Source organism: Penaeus vannamei, chromosome 30 (genome assembly GCF_042767895.1).
Source record: "Penaeus vannamei isolate JL-2024 chromosome 30, ASM4276789v1, whole genome shotgun sequence".
NCBI lineage: Eukaryota > Metazoa > Arthropoda > Malacostraca > Decapoda > Penaeidae > Penaeus > Penaeus vannamei.
The window spans coordinates 29,555,866-29,583,365 of NC_091578.1; the positions used below are offsets into that span (position 1 = coordinate 29,555,866).

Consider the following 27,500-nt stretch of genomic DNA (forward strand, 5'->3'; position numbering starts at 1 on the left):
CATACACACACACACTCACACTCACACACACACACACACACACACACACACACACACACACACACACACACACACACACACACACACACACACACACACACACACACACACTCACTCACTCTCTTTCGAATGTTCGCGGCTGAAGCGGAGCTCTGTTCGAAATGACGATCTTGTGGCAATTTCCAACAAATCAGATCCTTTTACATTCATTTTGCGCCGTTGCCAAGCCCTTCGTAGCATCTTTTAAATAAAAGAATTTGATTCTAGATTACAAAAAGGTGTTCAAATGGCATGATTCTCTCCGGAATAAGGAATAAGTGAAAATAATAAGGAGGAACATGAGAGACAAAGAGTAGCGACGGGGGGGGGGGGGATACAGAAGAGAGAAATCATAGGAAGAAAGGCGTGAAGAAGGGCAGGCATGTGCAACGAAAGAAAATGGAAATGCGAAAGAAGGAAGAGGCATACGAGGAAACGAACCAAAAGTACCAAAGGAAAAGAGGAGACAAGAAGCAAACCACAAAGCGAAAATAAAAACCAGAGAAAATCAACGCAAGGGAGAAGAATGGATAATCGAAGGAGGAAGAGAGTGGAAGAGGGAGACCAGACGCTAAAAAGGCATCAAAGCACAATCGCCGATAACTCGAGGGATCGATCAGCCACGCTCACTGTATCATAACCTTTCGTGATAAACTGCTTGTGATTCTGGGCCGAGCGCCGCCTGCACGCTCGCACCTGTTCGATGGGCGCCCCCCCCTCCCCCATGCCCTACCCCTCCTTCCCTCTCCCGATGCCCTCCCAGCCCCTCCCTCCCTCTTCTTTTCTACCCATTCGCTGGGTACTTCTGCCCTCTCGCCTACCCTTCCCCTCCCCACGCCCCTCCTATCCCCTGGGTTCCCCTCCTCCTCCCCCCCCCCCTTCCGTACCCTCCCCCCTCCGAACGCATCCACTTCCCTGCCTCTTCACTGATTCCCTTCCTGCCCCCTTTCCTTCCCCCTCCCCACCTGTTGGCTGCTCCCCCCGCCCCCCGCCCCCTGCCCCCTGCCACCCCCGTTAAATGTAGGTTATAATTCTCTGTCGAGGAGTTGAGGGCGGGGGGCGGGGTGGGGTGGGGTGGGGTGGAGGGAAAGGGTATCGGAGAGGGGGGTGGGCGGATTGTGGGTTGAAGGGCTGGGGTCTGAAGTCAGGAGACGGAGGGAGGGGGGGAGTGGGTGGGGGGGAAGGGGGAGGGGTCGATCCAAATATAGGTCACCTCAGTAGCATTAGTTGTGTACCCGTTTTTCTTTTTTTCTAATTAGCGACACCTTTCTGCTGACTGTTGTTCAAGTTAGAACGATGTAAATCTTCTTCCTAATTCTTAAGCTTTATAACAAAAATCATCCTTAAAAACCTTAAAAAGAGAAAATAACTGTGAAATAAAACTCAATGCACAGAACAATGCCTTAAGGGTCGAACACTGACGGGCAGAATAAATGCATCTGATTTGAGCTCATTTGGCGCAGCGAATGTTCCTTTCTGCGCCATGCTGTCGCTACGACTAACAATATTTACGAGTCGGAAAAGAAATAATTACGAAAAAAAAACTTGTCTATTTACATTCAATCATAAAAATCATAAAAACTTTATGCAATGTTTCCACGAACTTCCCACCCTCCCTGCAATGTTGCCCCCCCCCCCCGCAGCGCAATTCGCGCCTGAAATATGCCTCTCGCACTCAGCCTTATCAGCGTGTTTGCCTCTGAAGTGGCCGATTCCGTCTCCAGATTGAAACGCGGGAGCAGAAATAGAGGAAATGGCCAAACGGAGAGGCACAGCACAGGCGCCTTTGAATTCGCGGTCTGCAACACTCGCAAGACCTCCCCCACCCCCCAGCCCCTTGCCGAGGCAATCTCCGCCGCGAGCGCTGTCGTTGCATCACTCACGACGACGACTGCAATTCGCGCTGGGTTGGCGCCTCGTCAGCGCCGCGACGACGCCCCGGATCTCCCGCGATCGTCAGGGGAAGCGCCGCGTCGCCGGCGGGTGCGAGGGGGCGGCGGGCGGCGCCTTCCGCTGGCGGTGGAGTCGCTCTGCCGGAGGATGCTACTCTGGGGTCTAGGAATACATGCATGCATACATACATACATACATACATACATACATACATATATATATATATATATATATATATATATATATATATATTATATATAAATATATACATATATAAATATATACAGACACACTCACTCACTCACACACACACATAACGTTTACATGCCAAGGAAGCGAATCTCCCTGCCTAAACAAGTCAGAGAGAGAGAGAGAGAGAGAGAGAGAGAGAGAGAGAGAGAGAGAGAGAGAGAGAGAGAGAGAGAGAGAGAGAGAGAGAGAGAGAGAGAGAGAGAGAGAGAGAGAGAAAATGAAAACAAGAGAGAAGAGAGAGAAATAAAGAGAGAAGCTCCCCCCCCCCCCCAGCCTCCCTCCCGTAGATCCCGAGTCCCCGCCGCTGCTGACGCGGCCTTGGCTCGCGAGGGCGTCTGGCAGCGCTCATGCAAGCCCAAGGGCCGGGATGTTGCAGAAGGTCAGACGCGGCAGAGGAGGGAGAGCTCGAGGGAGACGAGGAAGAGAAGAGGAATCGACCGGCGTCCAGCGCTCGAGACCTCGCTCGTTAGAAGCCCAGGACCTCGCCTTCTGCAGGGCCTCACACTTGCCCTCCGACGCCCGTGTCAGGCCCACGACTCGCGCCGTGTGTGGGACGCCCTTCTCCCGCCGCCTCCAGGGCACCCGGATGAGCACACGGCGACGTGCGCTCGTCTCAGGCGCTGTAGCGCTCTCGCCGCGAAGGGAGGCGAAGGGACGAGATCTGGCGCGATATTTATAAAGCGGGAGCCCCATCCCCCCCCCCCCCCCCCGCTCCGTACCTTTCCAGCCTTTTCACGTTTTTGCCTGACAACGTTTGATATATGTATATGTATATATATACATAAAATTATATATTTATATATATATATATATATATATATATATATATATATATAATATATGTGTATATATATATATATATATTTATGTATATATATATATATTATATATATATGTGTGTGTCTACATATATACATATACAACCACACAAGCACACACACATGCATGCCTGTTTCCTCCGGTTATCTTCCTGCTCCCCCCCAGGCCGCTGAGCCAGCACTCGGCCTCCTTCGCAAGTGCAGCTCTCGTCCCGTGCTTCCACAAGCATCACACAAAAACCAAATAGCAGCAGTAATACTAAAGCTACATCCGCTACATCTCCGAAAAAAAATAGAAGACAAAACAATAACAAAAAAAAACAAAAAAAAAAGTGAAAATCAAAAGCTGCAGAAGACATCTTTCTCTCGTAAAGACGCGAGTTAACGAACGAGACAGCGGCGCCGCCAAAAAAAAAAAAAGAATGAAAAACGCGATGTCGGCCATTTTTTCGGCGGCGGAGACGTCACGCCGACTCGAAATCCGCGGCGGACGAGGGCGACAGGTGCGCCGCCGGGGGAGGGGAGGGGGGCTAGGGCCTCGGCTGCGGAGGAGGGGGAGGGGGAATGAAGGCGGGAAGGGGGGGGGGAAGGTAAGAGGGATGGGATGGGGAGGGAAGAAGGTAAGAGGGATGGGGATGGGGAGGGAGAGAGGTAAGAGGGATGGGGATGGGGAGGGAGAAGGTAAGAGGGATGGGGATGGGAGGGAGGAGGAGAGGGGGAAGGGGAGGGGTGGCCAGGCTGGGGTGAGAGAAGAGGAGAGAGGAAAGGGGAGGAGGGGAAATGGGGAGAAAAAAGAGGGAGGGAGAGAGGATATGAAAAAGAAGGCAGAGGGAGAGGGATAAGGAGGAGTAGAAGAAGGGGGAACCGGATGGGAGAGGACAGGGAGGGAAGAGAAGGAAAAGGAGAAGTGGGAAGAAAAACAAGCCAGCAAGAGAAGTGGTGAAAGGGTGACAAGGGAGAGGGCGCGAGGGGGGGGGGCGAAATAGATAAAGAAATAGATAGATAGACGGACATATGGCTAGGTATATTGACAGAGAGAGAAAAGCATAGAAAGGTAGGAAATGTGACAAGGTGGGACCGTGGATGCGGTAAGGATAAGTGAATGAGAGGAATTTAAAAAATGAAGGAAGGGGAGACGAACAAGCAGAGGGGGAGAAGGGGAATAAGGAGAAAAGGAGAGAAGGAAAATAAGAAAAGAGAAAAATACGAAAAAGAAGAAAAAACAAGCAATGGGAGGAGGGACAGAGAGAAGAGAGAGAGAGAGAGAGAGAGAGAGAGAGAGAGAGAGAGAGAGAGAGAGACAGAGAGAGAGAGAGAGAGAGAGAGAGAGAGAGAGAGAGAAGCAGAGAAACGAGTAAAGGAGGAGGAGAAAAGGGAAACGGATTGCACGGTCCGCGGGCGCAAGGAACGCGTGCGCGCATGCCGCCGCCGCCGCGTGCCCGCCGCGCCATGTGCAGCCAGATAACGGTGTCATCTCGAGGCGCGGCGCATGACTCGTATTTCCACCTGTATCTGATTATATCGAAAGGTGTAAGGAAAAAAAGACAAAGTTATGTAAATAGAGGAAGGAAAAAAAGAGAAGAGGAGGAAGAAGAAGAAGGCGTAACACGTAGGACCCTCAACGCCATCAGCTGATCCGCGTTTCCTCCGCCACAAAAACGAGTCCCCAAATGGCCCTTATCTGAACCATTTTAATGCGACTGTCAGGAAGGCGGAGGAACACCATTTGACACTACGAAATAATCTCGCTGGCGTATTTATCACGCGGCGAGGGTTTTAGAGCAAAAAAAGAAAGAAAGAAAGGAAAAAAACAACAATAAAAATAGACTAGTTCCGTGAAATAAATGATCTTAATACCAGCAAGGGTGCAAAACATATGAACGTTGATGCATATCAAGAACTGTACATAATGTTTCCGCTCGCGCTTCAACCTTCATCCGGGGCTTAAAATAGTTCGCGGGCTTTTACATGACGTCTTGAACTTTGACTTTTCTGTAATTGAAATGCGTTTTCGACGTTCCATTCGTCAGTTTCCTCTTTCCCGTATTTCTAGACATTCCTTTATCTAACTTTCCTTCCCATTTTAGTTACATTTTCGTTTTTTTAATATGCCGTTCTAGGACATTTCCACATATTATTTCAAAGAAGTATTATAATGACATGCGAAGACATTTCTAATACGTGACATGAAAAACAAACATTCGAGGCCCTAAAGACACGCTTCAACAAGCCATTTTTCACTTCTCTTGGAACGCGAGTAATTGTGACAATTTCTCTTGTGATTAATGGGCTTTCTCTTCCCTTCCTCTCTCTCATAAAACCATCTAATTATTGTACATATTTATTCCTAGAAATCCAAATATTTACGGCATTTTCTCTAATTACAAATATATATTCATCAAATTTCTATCTACATAGTACCTAAGAAATATACCCTCGTGTTTTCTCTCTCCAACTATCCGCCAAACCCTCCTCCTTTTGCTGTTTATATAGTATTATACCCTTATGTTTTCTCTCTCCAACTATCCGCCAAACCCTCCTTTTGCTATTTATGTAGTATTATACCCTTATGCTTTCTCTCTCCAACTATCTTGTAAACCCCCTCTTTTTGTCTAAGTAATACTCGTAAACCCCTTTTTTTGTCTAAGTAATACTCGTAAACCCCCTTTTTGCTGTCTATGTAACAAACAGAGATCTGAGAAGCCCTTTGTCTCGCGCTTTCAGGAGGAAATGGAGCTGCCGCCGATCGACCCCGAGCAGATGGCCGGTGAGGACCTGCGGGGCTGCGCTCGGCTGGCCATCTCAGCGCTCGCGAATATCTGATTAAACTCTCATCAGTTGTGTCTGAATGAAATAATGAATAGTGTGTTTGCGTGTATGTGTATATACATGTATATATATTTGTGTATGTATATATTTATGTATATATATACATACATACATACATACATACATACATACATACATACATACATATATATATATATGTATATATATATATATGTATATATATATATATATATATATATATATATATATATATGTCTATACCTAACCACACCCCTTGCCCCCCCCCCCGCGCAGTCCTGAAGCGCGCCTTCGACAGCTTCGACTCGGACAAGAAGGGCGCCATCTCGACGGACACCGTGGGCGTGGTGCTGCGCATGATGGGCCAGACGGTCAACAGAACGATCCTCAACCAGATCATCGAAGAGGTCGACGTGGACGGTAGGGCGACCTCGGGCTGCGGCCGCTCGGAGGGCACTGGTTGCCGTTCGTTTTTCGCTCTCACTCATTATTCATTTCCTAAGACCTATTTTTCACTTTTCTTTTTCTCTTTCTCTTACTCTCTCTCTTTCTCTTACTCTCTCTCTTACTCTTACTCTCTCTCTTACTCTTACGCTCTCTCTTACTCTTACTCTCTCTCTCTCTCTCTCTCTCTCTCTCTCTCTCTCTCTCTCCCTCCCTCACTCACAACCCCCCCCTCTCCCTCTTTCCCCCCCCCCCTCCCGTCTCCATTACGAAGCAATAAATCGGGGCCACAACACGGCCGCCTCCGTCGCGCCGTCCCGTCCCTCCTTTCTTCCTCGGATAAATAAAGACCCGAAATTAGCCTCTTTGAACACCTGAACTAAAGGAGAGGGAGAGAGGGAGGGAGGGAGGGAGGGAGGGAGGGAGGGAGAGGGAGAGGGAGAGGGAGAGGGAGAGGGAGAGGGAGAGGGAGGGAAGAGGGAGAGGGAGGGGGAGGAGGAGAGGGAGAGGGAGAGGGAGAGGAGAGAGAGAGAGAGAGAGAGAGAGAGAGAGAGAGAGAGGAGAGAGAGAGAGAGAGAGAGAGAGAGAGAAAGAGAAAGAGAGAAGAGAAAGAGAGAGAGAGAGAGAGAGAGAGAGAGAGAGAGACAGAGTGAGAGAGAGAGAGAGAGAATAAGAGAGAGAGAGAGAGAGAGAGAGAGAGAGAGAGAGAGACAGATAGAGAGTGTGAGAGTGAGAGTGACAGAGAGAGAGAGAGAGAGAGAGAGAGAGAGAGAGAGAGGGAGAGAGGAGAGAGGAGAGAGGAGAGAGGAGAGAGAGGAGAGAGAGAGAGGCGAGAGAAAGAGAAAGAGAGAGAGAAAGAGAGAGAGAAAGAGAGAGAGAGAAGAGAGAGAGAAAGGGAGAGAGAGAAGAGAGAGAAAGAGAAAGAGAAAGAGAAAGAGAAAGAGAAAGAAAGAAAGAGAAAGAGAAAGAGAAGAGAGAGAGAGAGAGAGAGAGAGAGAGAGAGAGAGAGAGAGAGAGAGAGAGAGAGAGAGAGAGAGAGAGAGAGAGAGAGAGAGAGACAGACAGACAAACAGAGACAGAGAGAGAGAGAGAGCTGAAAATGGCATTTTGCATTACTCGCTCCATCTAATAATAAATGTTCCTGGCGCGGAATTTGACGCAGAAATTCCCTTCAGCAGCGGCTGCCTTACGCCCCGAGAGGTTGGCCCACGGCTGGCAGGGATCCGCCAGGTGCTTTCGGCTTAACAGCTCTTCTCATCCTTCGGCAAATCTAGGATGCGATATTTTTTCCCTCTTTTTCCCAAATTCAAAAATAATAAGTGACATAAAATCGCACGGGAGAAAATCAAATCAAAATATGGCTGAAAATCTAAAAGGGTTTCAACAAACGTCAGTAAACCTATAAAACATAAATAATAATCATAAAAAACAAGCTCATGACATGACTAAAAAAAAAAAAAAAACTCCAAAACGCATTACATAAACAACATACACATAAAAACCAACTCCACTCATGACCACAAAATCAAAACCAACCTGAAACAAACCGCAATAATTAAAACATGAAGCAATAACACGCTAAAAGTCCTCTCGACACGCATTTGGAAACCCGAGCCCGCATCCCCGGCCACACACGCTGCCCGAGTCTCTTCCCGAACGGATAATCTCCTCCCATCTCGCGCGGTTCGTCTCCCTCGGGCGGATCAGCGCCTCCGCGATCGCCCTCATCAAGAATCGAGATCCCCGCCCCGCACAACTCCCTCCCGCGTCCCTTTCCTTCCACCAAAGCCATTTCCACTTTGAAAGCTTATCATTTAGTGGCTATAAAAGCTATAAAATATTCCTTATTACTATATCGAGGCACAGTACCCTCCGCGCGCATCGCGATTCGCACTTGGCAAGGCCCCAGCCCGGCCCGCCCGCGTGTACCCAGGCGAGGAGAGTTAACGTTGCAAAACTGCTGTAACACGGCCGCCCGCCCCCCGCGCCCGTCTGGCTGTCGCTCCGTCTGTCTGTCTGTCTGTCTCTCTTTATCTGCCTCCGTCTGCATGTGGTCTGTCTCTCTATCTGTCTGTCTCTCTCTATCTGTCTGCCTCCGTCTGCCTGTGGTCTTTCTCCCTCTCTGTCTGTCCATCCGCTGCTGTCTGTCTGTAGTCTTTCTCCCTCTCTGTCTGTCTATCCGCTGCTGTCTGTCTGTAGTCTTTCTCCCTCTCTGTCTGTCTATCCGCTGCTGTCTGTCTGTAGTCTTTCTCCCTCTCTGTCTATCTATCTGTTCCTGTCTGCCTCACTCTAAGCCATGTGTTCAATATATCATGTTTTCATCGGAATCTTTCATGTCATCCTTTTTTATTCAGTGAATTATGTTTTATTTTATTTGTTTCGTCCTTGAGGCATGGCGGTGATGTGGATTTTTTATTTACATTTTTTTAGACTTCGATGTTAGATGCTGATGATTTATGTATGCATGTGCGAGTGAGTGTTTACGAGAGAGAGAGAGAGAGAGAGAGAGAGAGAGAGAGAGAGAGAGAGAGAGAGAGAGAGAGAGAGAGAGAGAGAGAGAGAGAGAGAGAGAGACAGAGAGACAGAGAGACAGAGAGAGAGAGAGAGAGAGAGAGAGAGAGAGAGAGAGAGAGAGAGAGAGAGAGAGACAGACAGAGAGAGAGAGAGAGACAGAGAGAGAGAGATAAAAACCGAGAAAGCAAAACTAAACAAAAAGAATAGGAATTCGACCCCCCCCCTCCCACCTTCGCGCCCACCCTCCTAACCGCCCGCCCTCCCCCGCCCGCAGGATCCGGCGAGCTGGAGTTCAACGAGTTCTGCCTCCTGGCCACCAAGTTCATGAACGAGGAGGACGAGGAGGAGCTCAAGAAGGAACTCTACGAAGCCTTCAGATTATACGACAAAGAAGGTCAGTCTCCCTTTGGAACCCCCTTCAAGTCTCCCTCTGAGGCTCCCTTCAATTCTCCCTTCAATCTTTCCCCTGAGGCTCCCTTCAATCCTCCTCTGAGGCTCCCTTCAAGTCTCCCTTCAATTTTTCCCCTGAGGCTCCCTTCAATTCTTCCCTTTCTCACCCCTCTGAGGCTTCTTTCAATTCTTCCTTTTGTCCTCCTTCAATTCTTCCCTTTGCCTTCCCTCTAAGTCTACCCTCTGAGTCTCCCTTCAATCCTTCCCTTTGCCTTCCTTCAATTTTTCCTCTGAGGCTCCCTTCATTTCTCCCTCTGAGGCTCTCTTCAATTCTTCCCTTTCTCACCCCTTTGAGGCTTCTTTCAATTCTTCCCTTTGCCTTCCCTCTAAGTCTACCCGCTGAGGCTCCCTTCAGTTCTTCCTTTTCTCTTCCTTCAATTCTTCCCTTTGCGTTCCCTCTAAGTCTACCCTCTGAGGCTCCCTTCAGTTCTTCCCTTTGCCTTCCTTCAATTCTCCCACTGAGTCTCCCTTCAATTCTCCCCTTTGCCTTCCTTCAATTCTTCCCTTTGCCTTCCCTCTAAGTCTACCCTCTGAGTCTCCCTTCGATCCTTCCCTTTGCCTTCCTTCAATTCTCCCTCTGAGGCTCCCTTCAATTCTTCCCTTTCTCTTCCCTCTAAGTCTACCCTCTGAGTCTCCCCCTGAGTCACTTCTCTCTCTTTAACCTCTATCCTTCCTCTCCAACTCCGGAATCGCCCGACGGATCGAAGGACGCCAAGTTACACGATTTCGGAACGAGGAAGGCTTCAAGAAACATTTTTTTTATTTCACCTGTTCCTTCTCAAGATCTGGGAATAAGAAGCGGCCGCCCAAGTCCCGCGGTTTACTCAGAATAAGGCGAAGATCTACGGAACGGCGAGAACGCACGTCATCGTTCTATTTCGGGGAATCTGAAGAAGAAACAGGGAACGGAAGCCCCCCCCCCCAGCTCACCCCGCCCCCCTGGCATCTCTCCGCATCTTAATGGCGAAGGAAAGAGAAAGCGCAAGTCACTGAACTCGTCATCTCTTCCTTAAATTCATCGGAGAAAAAACAAAAAACAAAAGGGACGTCAGAGGAAAATGCCATTATCATTCATCAAAAGAAAGAAAAGAAACAAAGAGAACACATCTCTTACTTCTTGAATTACGACGAAGGAAAAACAAAAAAGAAAAGAAAAGAAAAAAAAAAAGTCGTTCAAAGACATCCTTCACTCTTAACGAACATTAAGCATCAAAAGCGAACCGTCACTTTGTCATCCATCTTTCTAAACAAGATGGCGGATGAGGTATTTAGGTCCGCGAGATATTTGTTTTTTTACTCGAGGTTTTTAAGTGTTTCTTGCCTGAACCTTCCCGAGGACACGGACGCCGCCTTCTCACGGGAGCTGTCGCGAGGGAGTCCCAGCAACATATTTCAAATACTTATTTACTATCTATAATTCAATAAACATACACACACACACACACACACACACACACACACACACACACACACACACACACACACACACACACACACACACACACATATATATATATATATATATATATATATATATATATATATATATATATGTTTATATACATTGTTTGTTCCCCTCAAAGAATGGATAACGTAGAGAAATGAATGAAGATGGGAATAAGCACCAAGTTAAGTATGCAAATAAAATACGGAAAAAAGGGAGAGGCAAAAAACACGTCTATAGAATGAAAATGAAGAAAAGAAGAATGAGAAGAAACGAATGATAATAAAAGGAAGAAGAGAAGAGAAGGAAATCAAGGAAAAAAGCGGATGAGAGAGAAGATGGAAAAGAGAACTGAGGAAGAAGAGAAATAAAAAGAACGAAGAAGAAAATGTAAAAGAGTGGAGAAACGTGAATAAACACCAATATGAAATCGTGAAAATGTAGAGAAAATAAAGAGAACGAAGTAGAGAAAATGATGAAAAAGTAACAAGAAAAATGGTAATGAAAACAGGAAATAACAATAATAATAATAATGATAGTAACAACAAAAATGATAATGATAATAATAACATTATCATCATCATTATCACTATTATCACAGCTATTATAATCATAATCATCATTATCATTATTATTTTTATTATAATCATCATCAATGTTATTATGTCTTTTCTTAAAGTGTAAGAGAGAGAGAGAAGAAAGAAGAACCAGCAAGACGATGTCAACAAAAACGACAACCGGAAGAGGAATCAAAATGCCTGAGATAACCGAAGAAATTCATTTTTAGAGAGAAAATATACAAAAAAAAACGTAAACAAATAAAAAATAAAATTAAGAAGCGGGAAACCACACTAAGCTCACCACGAATCTACTTCCATCGCGTGAGATTTAATTAATTCTATCAGATTTAATCCCCTTCCGAGTTCGCTGTTTATGAAGCGCGACGCCATCTTGGCTCCCGCGCGAGGGAGGGCGACGATAAAGCATTTCGCTTCGGGGAATCTCACTTCCTGGAGGATGAGATGCTGCCTTAGGCTAATATGGAGTATATCAAAAAGAAACTGAAATCATATATATATATATATATATATATATATATATATATATATATATATATATATATATATATATATATATATATATATATATATGGTTTTCTGGGAGGTATAAGTTCTATAATGATAGTTACGATAATAACAATAATTAAGAACAACAGTGAAAATAATGATAATGATAATAATCATTACCATCAGTTATCATCACTGACAAAAGCAACACTAACGAACGCTGCCCCCTCCCCCCCTCCCCCCCAGGCCAGGGCTTCATCCCGACGGGCGTCCTGCGCGAGATCCTGCACGAGCTGGACGACAAGCTCACGGACGAGGAGCTCGACGGCATCATCGACGAGATCGACCAGGACGGGTCCGGCACCGTCGACTTCGATGGTAGGAGGCTCTTGCAGGCGGGCTCGCACACAGACACACACACACACACACACACATTGACGCACAGACAGACTGGCACACGTACGCAAAGGAGTTTGATATTATGGGCAATGGATTTCTATTTCTGTCTCTTTATATCTATACATATGCATGGGGAGGAGGAGGAGGAGCATGTGCGTGCGTGCGAGCGCGCATGTTTGACAAATGGCGCTCGCCCTCCTCCTCCTCCGGTCCCTTGGCGGACGCTCAAAGGCGCTCTAATTCATGGCCTCCCTTTTGCAGAGTTTATGGACATGATGACGGGATAAGAAGCTCTGGACAAGGTTCGTCATGCTAATTTCACGACGGCATCATACGTCATCCAAATATCCTGACGTCACCAAAAAATCTCTGACGCCATCACTACGTCATCCCAAAAGTCTTGACGTCATTACCACGTCACCAACGGCCCGGCCGCAGCGTCCGCCTCGCGGGCGGCGCCCCTGCAGCCGCCGCCCGAAACACCGCCACGAGGAGTGACCTTTACCATCTTTCTCTTACGTCCCATGGACTCGACTTCCTCTAATTGGGAACCAACAGTAATATAAAAAGGGAATAAAAGAAACTTTGACACTTCTAGACCTCAAGATCGACTTTATTCATACGACCAGCAGTGTTTGGCTCCACGAGGCGCGTGCGAGCAACTTCAACGGAAAGCCAAAGCCGCGGAACGCCATCCCGCCAAAATCACAACGAGAAAGCCTCCCTCCCTCCTTAAGTTCTAGTACAAAGAGTCCATAAGATACACACTGTGATTCAATCGTTGACGAAATATTTTATAATTTTATACACACCTAACTTTAAGTTGCTATGGTTCAATATATTCAACTTTATTTTGCTAGTTATCTCGATTGAGGCTTCCACGCGCGTAGAGCTTCGTTTTGTCCTTTGTTACAGCTGTTCTCCCCCCTCCCCCTCCCCCCCTCCCCTCGGTAGGAAAGCTATGCCTGTTCCATCTCGCGTACGTGTTGACATGTTAACTTAAGGTTCTTGTAAAAAAAATAAAGGGAAATTTGTATACACCGGCGTTTCAGTTCTGTGTGGCCTTACCTTCTGTTCGCCTTACATCATTCATCCAATGTTTTTTTGAAAATGTAAAAGGAAATTTTGCACTGTTACCAAGACAAAACGTTAACTTAACCTGATATCAGACCGAGCAGGACCTGAACCACCAACCACGGAATGTCTGAAAGAAATCTGTTAATGAATTACCCGATTTTGGTAAAAATAAAATCGGTGAAGCTGCATCGTCCAGTAGAGAGAGTCCCTGCTTACTTAACAATCCCCCTTATCTTTAAATGAAATAAAGAAAGAAAAAGACAAAAAAAAAAAAATAATAATGTGGTTAAAAGTGGAAAACGACCAAGCAACATCAACCAAATTTGAACGACCGACGCACATACTAAAGTTAATAAAATGAAAATTATAGATAAACAGATAAACTAACAAGGACTATAACTATGTCTGTAAATCTAAAAATAAAAAATGTCTCAAATAAATTACAACAAATTTAACCCAAGTCCCAGCACGAAAAATACATCATCTATACAACATGCATCCCAAGAACCCCTATATCTTTAAAAGAAAGAAAGGAAAAGACAGAAAGAAAGAAAGGAAGAAAGAAAAAGAAAGAAAAAATAAAAGAAAAAGAAAAAGAAAAAGAAAGGCAATAAAAGAAAAAAAGAAAAGAAAAAAAAAGAAAAAGAAAAAAGAAAAAAAGAAAAAGAAAACAAAAAACACAAAACTAAAACCGGCTCCCCTGCCTGCCCAGCCCTAACGACAGAGCCTCACCTGGAAGTAGAGATCGAGCGACGCCATGAGGTCGCACTTCTCCGGGAAGCACTTGTTCTCGCGCATGTAGTAGCCCAGCGAGAAGTTGCGGTCGGCGTTCTCCCGCTCCGACAGGAAGGTCCCGTTGCTGAAGCCCACGTACTCGCCGCCGGCCATGCGCTGCAGGGGAGGGGCGGCAGTGAGTCGGTTCCTAGCTAATTTAATGTTTTTTTTTTTAATGTTAAGAACAGGATTGGTGAATGTGCCTTGAGAGATGCTGAAGTACACGTACTCGTCCCCCGGCCATGCGCTGCAGGGGAGGGGCGGCAGTGAGACGGTTCCTAGCTAATTTAATGTTTTTTTTGTTTGTTTTTGTTTTTTGAATGTTAAGGACAGGATTGGTGAATGTGCCTTCAGACATGATGCTGAAGTACACGTACTCGCCGCCGACCATACGCTGCAGGGGAGGGGCGGCAGTGAGTCGGTTCCTAGCTAAATTAATGTTTTTTTTTTAATGTTAAGAACAGGATTGGTGAATGTGCCTTGAGAGATGCTGAAGTACACGTACTCGTCCCCCGGCCATGCGCTGCAGGGGAGGGGCGGCAGTGAGACGGTTCCTAGCTAAATTAATGTTTTTTTTTGTTTTTTGTTTTTTGTTTTTGAATGTTAAGGACAGGATTGGTGAATGTGCCATGAGAGATGCTGAAGCCCACGTACTCGCCGCCGGCCATACGCTGCGGGGGAGGGGCGGCAGTGAGTCGGTTCCTAGCAAAATTAATGTTTTTTTTTGTTTTTTGTTTTTTGTTTTTGAATGTTAAGGACAGGATTGGTGAATGTGCCATGAGAGATGCTGAAGCCCACGTACTCGTCCCCCGGCACTGCGCTGCAGGGGAGGGCGTTAATAAAGCTTTTTTTTTAATAACTTTTTTTTTTTTGTTTTTAAATGTTAAGAAGGATTGGTGACTGTGTCTTGAGAGACGCGCCGTTGCCGGAGTCCTCGTCCTCGCTCTCGGTCATCCGCAGGAGGAGGAGGAGGAGGAGGAAGAGGAAGAAGAGGAGGAGGAGGAAGAAGAGGAGGAGGAGGAGGAGGAGGAGCAGGAGGAAGAGGAGGAGGAGGAGGAAGAAGAGGAGGAGGAGGAGGAGGAGAAGGAGGAGGAGGAGGAAGAAGAAGAAGAAGAAGAAGAAGAAGAAGAAGAAGAAGAGGAGGAGGAGGAGGGGGAGGGGGAGGAGGAGGAAGAGGAGGAGGAGGAGGCAGAGGAGGAGGAGGAGGAGGCAGAGGAGGAGGAGGAGGAGGAATAGGAGGAGGAGGAGGAGGAGGAGGAGGAGGAGGGGGGGAAGGGGAGGGGCGAGGGTTGTGTGAATAATGCAAGATGTGGCTCCCTTTCCTTCAGTATGTTAAAGAAATAGCGAATGCTTCTTGTGAGAGGCGCTAGAGGGGAGGAAGTTTCAGTTGCATTCAAAGTAAAAGATGGGCTGGTTAGTTTTTTTAATATCTGAATTAACACATGTACCGTTTCTGCTGTCCACCTACAAATCCCCGCTTAAATAGAGGGGGTAAGTAACATACTAAGGAAGGAGGTGGTAAGTCGGTGCTTTTGAAAAAATGCATAAGAATTAGCGAAGAACAATAATCATTTTGCTGTTGTCAAGGCCCTTAAGAGGAGGAGGAGCTGGACTTAAGATCTAATAATAAGGTAAAAGAGAGGATGACTGTTCAAAAAAATATTTATGAAGTAAATATTGGGTAGATTAGTGAAACATCAGATTTTATTTCGAGAGTGAACCGCAATTATGCTACACTGCAATAATCATCTTCCTTCACGACTTTAATATAGAATACGAAATATGTCAAGTCATCCCATGAGGACTGTGCCACAAAAGTCATCTTATTAATATTCCCAAATAACATTCAGATTCTTCCAGAGAAAGAGTTCCATGCCGCATCACATGTTCACCAGCCACCTACCTTAAAATACTGCTGAACGTAATCGAATTTTTCGGACGAAGACATGTCGGGTTTGACTAGACTTTGCAGAAGACCATTGACTAGGATGGAGCCCGCGTTGACCAAGGGATTGTGCGGTTTATCTGTTCGGGAAGGGAAAGGCGTCCAAAGATCACAATCTGTCACCTAAATTAAAAACATAGATTATCAGGCAAAATAATAATTCACAAATTCTAGAGGTATCAAATACTATAAAAAATATGCATCTGTGAAGGCGACAAATCATTATTCATCCTCACTTTGTTAAATTAAAATTCCATCTCTTTAAACAGAAGTAGGTGACGTGGTGTTCCTTCCACTTATTATTACCCAGAATAATAATTTACAAATCCTTACGTTATCAAATACTATAAAAAATATGCATCTGTGAAACCGACAAATCATCATTCATCCTCAGTTTGCTAAAATTACAACAAATGTCATCTGTTCAAGAAGAAACAACGGACGTGGTGTTCCTTCCATGTGCCTTTCGACTGAAAAATGTATAGAGACCAATCCGGTGGAAATATTTCTGGTTATACCATAGCAATGTACCCAAGCTCAAGATCTGCACAAGAATATATAACCTTGCCTTGACCATAACCTATCTACTCTGACCTAAGGATTTTAGCTTCGTAGAAAACGGACTCAGGAAGCCTACACGGAGTCGCATAGCTGTCCATGGAGCTTTCATGAAAACTCATCGTAGCATGCGAATTATTGTTTCATTGATATCAAATAACAAATAACTGGTGCTACGCTGCTGTGAACAACTGTAACACAACAAACTAGAGAGAAATGGAAAAGGTATTTTATATATTGGGCAATTAGTGATTAATGCCCTGTATGAATTCCGAACATTAAGAATTTCGATAACTTTTTGAAAGAATATTGTGTAATATTCTTCGGATATATTGTACAATACCTGACACTGTGTCTATGAGTTTCCTTAAGAAAATAAAACCTCGGCGGTATTTTAGAAGCAACCTTTATCATTTTGTGAATGAGAAATGGACATTTTTTTCTATTATATTGTATAAAACAATCATGTAATTTACGATCGTTTGTACCACTACAAGTACTACTCCCATCACAATCGATCCCCAAATCCCAAATTTCATCTACCTTCATCCAGTCTCTGCGTCTCCCACAGAGAAAGAGGGAACCACAACACAAACACTACTAACCATTATAGTCGAGGACAATTGCGTTGAACATTCGACCGCTGGGTTCAGTCCCTACATACTTATGGACTGTTTCGTTACCCAGTTCATTAAGAGCAATCGCATACGTTACTGGTTTACTGTGGATTAATGAAACTTTTATTAGTAAATGCCACTATGTAAATATTCAAGGGACCTATGTAAACGTCAAAAAGCAATGAAGCAAAGAGAGAGAGAACTGTGATACTGTAGTAATTTCTTAAGAATAAGGTGATAAAGGTGTAGACATGTTTTCAAATGAATGCTTGGAAATTGAAGCCTTCCTAAGAATATTAGCATTCACAAGTATAGAGCTTTCGATAACAAAATTAAATCATGATGCAGTTTTGCAACAAGACAGGTAAAGAAAATATGAGATAAAAGCATCACAAGCATGAAAAGAAATGAAAAATATGTAGTAGTAGTCAGTTTACATATCAAAGACAGTTTAGTGTAATGTAAGCAATATAATATCAAGTAGGTTAATTTATACCTATAACAAATGTATACATGACTAACAGCTTTTTATACACTATGAAAGGTTGTGTTATGTCCAATTATAATCAGTCATGAAAACTATAGACATTAGAATGATTTATACTTAAGGTAAGATGAATAATTTTGATTATATAACTGAGTAGGCAATCTCCAAATTTCAAGTGAAGATTACAAAATCAAAATAATCAATAACTGTTTTGTGCAATTATTTATTTCCAATAAAACATGTTGTCATGAGCTCTGTTTACAAGAAGGAATGGGTAAGGAGACATGTATGAGTACAGGGGATTAGTTTCGTTTCTGGAGATGTGAGCTGGATTTGAATACCATATGAAAATTTGCTGTAAACAATACAAACACATCACATCAAAAAATATATTGAATAAACTGAAAAAAGTGAAAGCATAGACTCTAACAAATGTGTAACAATACAGGTTTAGATCCTAATGCCATCTTACCTACAAGACTGCATGGTGAAGTGAATGTCAGTGTCGCCAATGGAGTACCTCTGGCCATCAATGGTGCACACTGACACCCCCCAGTGGTCTGGACTGAACCTAGCCAGCTGCGGAATGTAGGAGGCAACCTGGACGGAGGAAACGAAAACAAATGCATTAATCCACAAAAATTCTAAATTCTTAAACTTTATATAATGACAGTGCTCACAAAAATTGGATTCAGTCTCATACACATCAGTATTTACAATGTCCGTAGACAAATCTATGGTAATTATACTCTCTTCTTTACTTTATCTTAACATATACATTTTTTTTTCTTTTTATAGACTGTATGGTACTTATTAAATTACAGTAGCTATTCTCCTCTAAGGCCTCTGCCAGTGAAGCCAGAGCCAAAAAAATACAATCTTGCCATGCTGGGGCATAACCAAGTTCTTGGAAGGACAACATTTGGGGTCACCATAGATTAAACAAGGCCGCAAATTATCATAATGAGCTTGTTTATCATTCCTTTGGGGGACAAGGTAATGGGAGTGAAAAACCAAGGGGAGCACTATATGTCATGGGTCAGAGGACTAAGCCATTCCTCCTTCCACTCCTAAGGCTATGCCACCGCTGTCATGCCATGCCATCACTGCACGATTATACTTGATCTTTCTTCATGCAGACAACATTAACTCTCATAACACCAAAAGAGCTGAATCTTCCTGGATTTAGAAGAAAAAAAGAAAAAAAAAAAAAACATGCACTAAAGGCACATACAAAGGAAATGCCGCTCAAAGCAACGCTACCTCTCCAAAGGCAGTAAGTGATCACTGTCAGAACTAAGGTACAAATTGAACTATATTTCTTTTTGTCACATTCACCACGCAAAAATAATACTTAATAAAGCTTGTTTACGTCTAATGTGTACAGCAAAGCATCACTTGTAATACTCTAATCTGAGTTTTACAGTTGTTCAGTAAATGATCATTGTGAAGCATATCTTTATATAAAATTTTACTCTGCCTGAAAAAAAATGGTATTACTGACATATTTTATATCATAACTTGCCACCTTCTCAAATAAATAAAAAATCAGAATAATAAAAGAAAAATAGAGTTAAACTTCCTAAATGAAAAAAGTCTTATAAGTCTTAAAATACGGATCTTGTCTGTCTAATAAGCATATTTTTTTTAGGCCTTTATCTTTACACATACTACTTTTCTAAATAAACTTACAATAATATAAGTAAACAAAGTCTAGGGAATAAATGAAAACCAACATGAAAAACTTGTAGGCTGCCATTCATTGTATTAACGTGAGACATATATTTTCAACATTCATAAGCATTAAAATGACATTGAAACTTTCACTTACATCTACCTGTAATACTTTGAATGCAGTTCATATGATTTTCCATATATTCCTTACAGTGTGTGGTTCTTTTCAAACAAAAATCTACAGTTTTTGACATAATAAAAATGCATCAACAGATATTTCTACCATGCACCAAAACATCGACTCTTATTTGCAATAGTAGGAAAAATAACCAAATAAAAAATAATAATAATCAACGGAAATATTTGCTGATCATCAAGGTCCCAGTTAAAAATATATCTACTCCAATTACCAAGCTGCTGAAGCCATGCATTTATTACATGGATATTTCAATTGGCTTCTTCCACTCCCTAAGTACTCTCTTTCTCTCTCTGATGAACATAAGCTTGAGAGTAGGATTAACTCTTGCACACTAAGACACATACCCACAAAAGTGCTGCTGGAATCCCCTTGTCAGAGAAGCGAAAGATCTAAAATCAGTTTCGAAACAATATGTCTTATTTGACACCACGTCACACCAATGATTCTGCAATATTCCCTACCACGTTTAACTTTAAACTGACACTCAGTATAAATACATAATATATAGATCATGTCAACAGTTGACTGTATGTGAGAGGAACTGCAATAATTTGGCTGATAGCCCCATAGTCTTATCAGTAATATATAAACATTCAAATGCCTCATGAGTGGAATATCTAGATAAGAACTATTGTGTGATTAATGTGTTATCTTCTGCTATCAACTAGCAAATTCAAAATCAACTAAATTGATAATAACCCTCATTTTGTTTGACATCACAGGATTTCACAAACAAAAAATATAAAGCTACACATACTTAATAAAAAAATCTGTCCCCATAAGGTGGGGATCCTGTCATGAAAGGTTGTGTCTTTTAATTGGCTGCATCTGCAGCTCAATCAACATTTATAAATTTTCTTTAGCTATGAGTATAAATCTGAAGATACATTATGATTACATACAAAACTCAAGGATCATTAGCCGGTGGAGTACTGGTATCACGAATCTAAAATAAGCGAACAGACTACACCAACATACTCTTCACCAAGGGGTGATTCACACAAGACAGAGATCCTAACTTTACCCATGGAAAACTACCAGTGTGAAGAATGGCCAGTTATCCTTCAGAAATTATGATGGGATGTGGTAGTGGTGGTGGTAGTGGAAGTGGTAGTGGCAGCAGATACCAAATGTGCAGTGTCCAAGGTGTGACATACATGGTAGTAGTGTGCAGTAATATTTATGTGAGACATTCGCTTGCCACACATGGGACTCCTTCATACAGAACGACAGTTGTACAGTATACAGAAAGAGTTTGTTAACATTTGATTGGTTACACAGTTAGATCTTTTATTCAAGTGTTTCATGTATAAATCTTATATAATTCACTTCTGCATAATGACAATATCCATTCTCATAATTTTAGGCAAAAAGCTTCTGTACATGCACGCCTACACGCATGTGCACACACACTCACAGGCACACGCACATGTAAAAAAAAAAAGGAAAAAAAAAAAAAATGTATAAAGAATAAACTATATAAAAAATCATACAGGTGATGAAAAAAATCAATAAAGCTAATTTTTTCTGTGAGATTGTTGGGCTTTAGTGTCTTAAAAAGCGTTAGACTTTTGAAATACAAAATGATCCAAGCCAGCTAAGTGGATCCTATCTAAATCAAATTAAAGCTATATATATTTAAATAGTAAGTGAGAATGCAGCTAATCAAATTGGTGTGTCTGCAAACTTTTGTTTATGAAATTGCATGACTGCTCATTTACGATTTTGCTATTCATCAGTCATTCTCCCAAGTCTGAAGCATACCTTATATTAGAGCTTTTATAATCATCAGCCATGACTGAAAAAACAATTGGAACAGGAAACAGCAGAGAATTTAGCTCATGACTTCCATGAAAGCCATGCATAGTTTAATGATAGTCTGAAATGATACAGATCTCCAGCACAAACCAAAATGGCTTTATCGCAATGCATGAGAGAGGAGAACACATATTCATAAGTGCGGAATAAACATTAGTCCATCCAACCGAGCTCTATGAAGGCCTCATGGAGCTTCATTTGTGTCTCTGGATGACTCTAAGCTGAACTTCCTGTACATACAATATAGCCTTTTCTGCACTTAGGCATTTCCATACGTCTGGAAATCTTGAAGTAATTACAGCATTAAAAAAGATAAAAAAAAGAAGAAAAAAAGATAACACTTCTCTGCTTACTTATATACTGCAATATTCACATGGAAAATTCACATAAATCAACATTTGGTTATTAACATTTAAGAAATGTCTAGGATCTGAGTTACAAGCAGTTAGAAAACGGTCTACAAGTGAGTCCAAAAGAGAGAAGTCAAGGCTGGAAGACTCAGACGAAATGGAACAACTCTTACCTTGCTCTGATTGTAAATCTTTGGTGCACGGCAAATACAAGAAAGGTACCATTAATATTACATTAATATTCGAGTTTTGCTTGAATATTAATAAAGATTATATTAAATATTAATAAGGCTTATTTTTCAGACATGAAGATGAAAGCAAGTAAATCTCTGGTGATCTACATGCCTAAAGGTTACATGTATTATAACAAAATGCAAATTCTATCCTTAGTATTGCTGGCTGGTGTTCTTAGTGTTATTTAGGTTCTTGCATATTTTTTATGGTCAATCACCGGAATTTGAAATAAAACCCCAAAAAGGTAAATGATTTGCATGATATTGGTGTGCTTGGGTAAACTGTGCATGGCTAGGTCTCTACAAATAGTCATGAGATAATTTGTAGAACATTTCATATCATAAATAAGATTTGAAAAATCTTTTATGCCTATGGCAATATTTTATCATCTACCTTTAGAGCTTTTTATTCTTACGAATTCTTATTTAAGACTGTTTAAAGGTTGGTTTCAATTCATCAGCTCACTCAAACAGTAATATCAACATTTTTGACTTTACAGCGCTTAATACTGTAAATCACTGGACACAAACTTCTATACAGAAATCAGCCTAACATATAATGAAAATGACAATTATAATGACACATTATTCTTGCCATGTAATGTTATGTCTGCATCCCTTCCAACCAAACTATTATGACTAGTGCTTCTCACTCATAATGATTATTCATTCATTCATTCAAATTGCACCATCTGTGATGCAAATGATGAACAAACATATGAAATCTTCTCAAACTCATTCACAGGTGAAAGATTCATCCATCTTACTTCCTTTCCCTGCCTCATGGACTACTACACAGGCCTGCTATGTCCTTTACTTGCAGAATTAACAAGGAATCCCAAGTGAAGCATCTCACATGAAGTCTATTGATAAGTAAAAATACAAGTCCCAAGAAACAAGAAATATACACATATAGCACTGCTGAGAAGATATCCCCTTTGTTTCTCTGTTATCTAAGCGATACGGTGTAATTTAATACATGTAATGTCATTCATCCTTGTTCAATACATGTGTGCATGTGCCTAATTAAAATCGAGGCCTTTACTTATCTCTTTGGCATAAACCAATTTTCAGTCTACAAAGATTTACTGTATCTTAGTGATAGTACAAAAATAGTTGCCTGTATTATTCTAATAATAATAATGGGTATTCAATTCATTATCAGCACTATTAAATCTAAATAATAACTTCAACACTTCAATATCCAAAGCTGCTATAAATACTGAACAACTGCATTTAATCATATACATAGCAGATATAAACTATAAGGGCAATACTTAGAGCTAATGAAATATTAGTCTAAATTAAATGAAAAAGATGTGAACTACAATTGTTTGCATAGCATGATCTGTAGCATAAAACATTATGTACAAAATTACAGTGTATTATATATGCTGTACTAACATACAGAGTACCTTATCTTAACACGTTATGTGCTAAACATAATATGTGCACCACTATAATATACCATACAGCAATTCAGTATATAAATACACATGTACAGTACTTCCTCAGGTTTTTATTTGAAAGTATGGTTTATATTTTATGTTTATCACAAATATGTAATATAGGATGCTTTGGTTATAGAATATTTATCTGTATCATATATCTGATGAAAGCTTCTTGAATCAAATGTCATACCTTTTATAACAACTGTTCACATTCAAGAGAAGATTAAGATGCTGACATCTTATTTTTCATCTTGTTTTTATTTTCTTTCTATCATAACATTTTACTTTACTTTATATACAGAATTTCATTATCAGGACGTGAGCACCACCACCAACAGAATTCTCTGATCTATTTTTCCTATATTTACCCCAGTCACCAGAGACCAAAAGACAGTTGCAACCAATGGCTGGGCCACAAGGTCCCTCTTCTTGGGAGCTAAGAGTAGGGCTGTGTCCCTCATATAAAATGACTGTAGCCAATTTATATATGGGAAACAATATGAATAATGGGACTACACACTGCTAAAGCAGAATGGCTGAAAGTTGTCTTGGGGATTGCTGAGGCCCTTTCCAACCCTTATGCTGCATTCAGAACTCCTTGTCCAGCTCATTCAGACAAGTTGGACAAGATGTTTCTATTGTTCGGAACCTCTACTTTCTCGTACTGGACAAGTTGTCCATCTCGTCCATCTTGCCCTCCTTCAAAGCTGGGCAAGTAGGAGGAGATGACGTCACAATAGCATTTATATGTAAACAATGACAATTGCAGGCAACCACAAGATACTGGTGGGTTATTTCATGGTCCGTTATTGATGCTATCAAAGGATATTTTTGTGTTTGTCAGTTGTGGGTACATTAAATATGCATCAAAGGAGTTACAAAACCTATGCAGTGTGTAAAATATATACACTGGTATAATAGATGAGTAAATGTTTACTTTCAAGCTGGGTACACTCTGGGCAGCAAAGGCCTTGGAGGTTCTGAACGTAGCCTCGTTGTCCTGCTGGTCATGACAAGTTGTCTAGACAAGTAAGACAAGGAGTTCCGAATGCAGCGTTAGAGAACATGCTATCTTGCAATATGACAATGATATGATCAGGGGACAAAACAATTACTTCTACTCTTATTCAGATAAAAAAAAAGTTGTATTCAAATACACATTTTCGAACTTTTCCTGAGTAAGGAGGCTTACCCTCTCTTTAGCCCTTACATGGCTAAGTCCCTGGTTGGAGTATCTACAGCTCTGACATATTTTCGCAAACGACTTCTAGTTTTTGAATGATTTTTCACACCAGTCACACTTTTGTTCCACTTGTATTAATGATAGCATTTTTTGAGCCATTCTCTTATTTCCACAATATAATTTTAATGTCTCTATGGAAGGATAAAGTAAACTGAATACTCTCTTCACTTGATATAAACACAGCAAATCTGTTGTAGAACAATCAGTAATTCACACTCACATACATATAATTAGGTAATTTCTATAAACCTACAAGGTAAGGGTCAATACCACACCCTATCACTAAAATGAAGAGATCTCACATTTCACAATATACTTGGAAAAAAAAGAACTCAAAGTCCAATGATCATGCATGTCAAACTGCATATATCTCACAAAGTGACAAAGAAATGGAAAAATGGTGGATTTTTTGGCTGCTACTATTTTTCGTTTTGGGGGAGGGGTTACTCAACACAAAGACGGGAAGCACTGGAAACAAGGAACCATAACACTTATATGTATACACATCATCCAGATGCACAACCGCAGAGTAAATTAAAATGTTATCACCACAGCAATATCATGCACATCTATGAACAGTTGTAGCTCATTTTCTGTTGACAGCCTAAAATAACTAAGATCACCTCTGCCTTATAAAAATGCGGAATGAAGCTTAAACCTACTTGGATTAATGTCTATCAAATCAAAAACATGTTTTGCTTTCCTTTTTTTGTTTTCTTACAGCCATGAACAACTTCCTTTGCAACAATGCCAAAGCAGCAACAACCAGCTGGACTTACCTTTCCTCCTGTCAGCCCTTTGACGGACCAGTAGAACTCTTCGATGTGCGAGATGAAGTCAAGCCACTCTGGGATGACAAACTGGTGCCGGAGGGCCCTTGAGATCAAGACAATGTTGTCCTGAATCACCCTATAAAGGTGAAATAAATCTTGTAATAAGATACAACAGATGCAATTAGTTTGAGGGTCTCCTCAAAGAACCAGTGAAGTTCGCACTAGGTACAAGTATATTTTTACAGGAAAAGAAGAAAATAGAAAAAAAAAGAAGAAAATCATGGAAAAAGAGTGAATTTTTTTTCATGAACAAATAAAAAGAATAAGATGTACAATGGCCTGAAAACTTCCTGAACCTCTGAGACACATATCATGGTACAATCCACGCTAAAGATAACTCAACATAAACTATATGTATAATTTATATGTTTCTGGAAAAACCCTAACATCTCTGTCGATAAAACAAAATAAAATAGCAGCCAACAAGGGGATTTAAAAAGTGGATTACCCCTAAAAAATTCACTTTCTACCAAGCAATGGACTCTACAGAAGGGTAAGGTAAGATTAGCTTAAAGATAAGAGTGTGACTTTTCTGTCGAATATCAGCTTAGGGAATAGAGAAAATGGGTAACAGTAACTGGGAATATATCAAATGAAAAAAGTGCTTTTCAGAGAGACAAAACCAATCAATCACACTTATTACAGACCTTTCTTTAAAACTGGATATGATTTAATGCTAGTATACATCATGATGTTAATTAGAATAAATCACATTTCTTTATCATATGAACAGTCTGTTGTTTATTTTGACAAATGATAAATATGACAACAAACAATCAATATTCTTTATATCTTCCTTCAAATTTTGCATTTTCTATTGTTCTTTGAAGATAAACAACATTGAGGAAAACATAAAATGCGCCAAAACACAACACAAACTAAATATGAACATATATACACTAATAGAAATAAGAAAGAAAAGCAATATTCACATGTTAAAAGTAGACAAGAAAGTAAGTCCACTATCCTTTTAAGAAATATATACTGTGAGGTTAACTTATACATACTGAACTACATCACTTATAATTTCTGCCTGTATATTAGTAAAGGAATGTGATTAAGTACTATCATTCCAATTTGACTCATTTCAGTTCTTCAAATAAATGCCATTCTGAAGGACAAAAGAGACCTTTTTTCATCTACTTCAGACTCGCAGTGTAAAGAACGGCCATCTGACATTTCTATGCTGTATGCAAGTGGGTCATGAGCAGCAGCTGCAAGTGCAGTGTAGAATCAAAGGAGTTCTGTGTCTATGTTATTTGGTCCAAGAGAGCAGGGCCTCAAATCTAAGCCATCTGAAAATTGCTTGGGTGAATACACAGCCATATCATTCGCTTGTCATTCACTTACCACAGTGGAATGCTAACACTTGGTTAAAACTTAAATGTTAATTCATATAAATAAAGCAGACAAAAGAGGTAAGTTGTGAAATTTGAAAGAGAATGGAATCATGCAATGAATATGTAAACAACTACATGAATGCACAGCCACTGTTGTTAATAAAATGCAAACTCATCTTCGTGTGAGTGACATGATTATTAGACAAAGACATCTGCTTACATTTTCATTTCATGCTATTTCCTTCATTTTTGGAATGACAGCTTTGCTCTAAGCAAGGCATTCATACTGGCTTTAAAGTTATGTTATTTCTTCTCTGTATTTCAACTTATTACAAAAAAAAATCAACAAAAAGCAATACCATGGCAGATTACAGATAAAAGTTAGTCAAGCATTGCAGTGAAGAAGAAGAGAAATCAGCTTTTACGAGGTTAGGAAGCCACTCATCTACCCAGAGAAAGTGCATTCTCCTTCTGAGAGACCTCATCTGTATACACAAAATCAAAACCAAATAGTCTCTAAAATTATATGATTACTTGTGGCTGTATTCAAATTCGTAGCCACATGCTATATGTACTTTTGCCTCTCTGCATATTTATAACTGTTAAGAAAATTGCCTACTATGAATACTGTTTCACTTTGTCAACTTTAAAGTCTCATCTATGATGTGTGTCACCCTACACAGAGTCCATGCAATTATAAACTGGGAAAAAGCAGTGTGTGTGCCATAAAAGACCCCTTCCACAGGCACAAGGCTAGTGCATACTTCTTGAAC

At 41.3% G+C, this 27,500-nt stretch overlaps 2 protein-coding genes across 8 annotated transcripts in view; one reads left to right on the top strand and one right to left on the bottom strand.

The window, feature by feature from the left end:
* Positions 1–13,166, top strand: part of LOC113818986 (troponin C, isotype gamma) — a 21,554-nt gene extending 8,388 nt beyond the window's left edge. Inside the window, exons 2-6 of the mRNA XM_027371221.2 lie at positions 5,727–5,769; positions 6,087–6,230; positions 9,043–9,162; positions 11,976–12,107; positions 12,390–13,166. Of these exons, the coding sequence (XP_027227022.1) occupies positions 5,727–5,769; positions 6,087–6,230; positions 9,043–9,162; positions 11,976–12,107; positions 12,390–12,415 (465 nt within the window). The 3' untranslated portion in view covers positions 12,416–13,166. The remainder of the gene's footprint in view (positions 1–5,726; positions 5,770–6,086; positions 6,231–9,042; positions 9,163–11,975; positions 12,108–12,389) is intronic.
* LOC113818992 (glutaminase kidney isoform, mitochondrial) overlaps positions 1–27,500 on the bottom strand; it is a 154,434-nt gene that overhangs the window by 48,805 nt on the left and 78,129 nt on the right. For 4 of the 7 annotated variants that reach the window (XM_070143454.1, XM_070143448.1, XM_070143452.1 and 1 more), the window contains 7 exons: positions 27,492–27,500; positions 25,334–25,463; positions 21,801–21,818; positions 18,059–18,186; positions 17,088–17,203; positions 15,883–16,004; positions 13,938–14,096 (listed from right to left, as the gene is read on the bottom strand). The exon at positions 27,492–27,500 is cut by the window's right edge and continues 102 nt beyond it. In XM_070143454.1, coding sequence (XP_069999555.1) covers positions 13,938–14,096; positions 15,883–16,004; positions 17,088–17,203; positions 18,059–18,186; positions 21,801–21,818; positions 25,334–25,463; positions 27,492–27,500 — 682 coding nt within the window. The remainder of the gene's footprint in view (positions 1–13,937; positions 14,097–15,882; positions 16,005–17,087; positions 17,204–18,058; positions 18,187–21,800; positions 21,819–25,333; positions 25,464–27,491) is intronic. The other 3 variants (XM_070143450.1, XM_070143449.1, XM_070143451.1) reach the window with 3 other exon arrangements.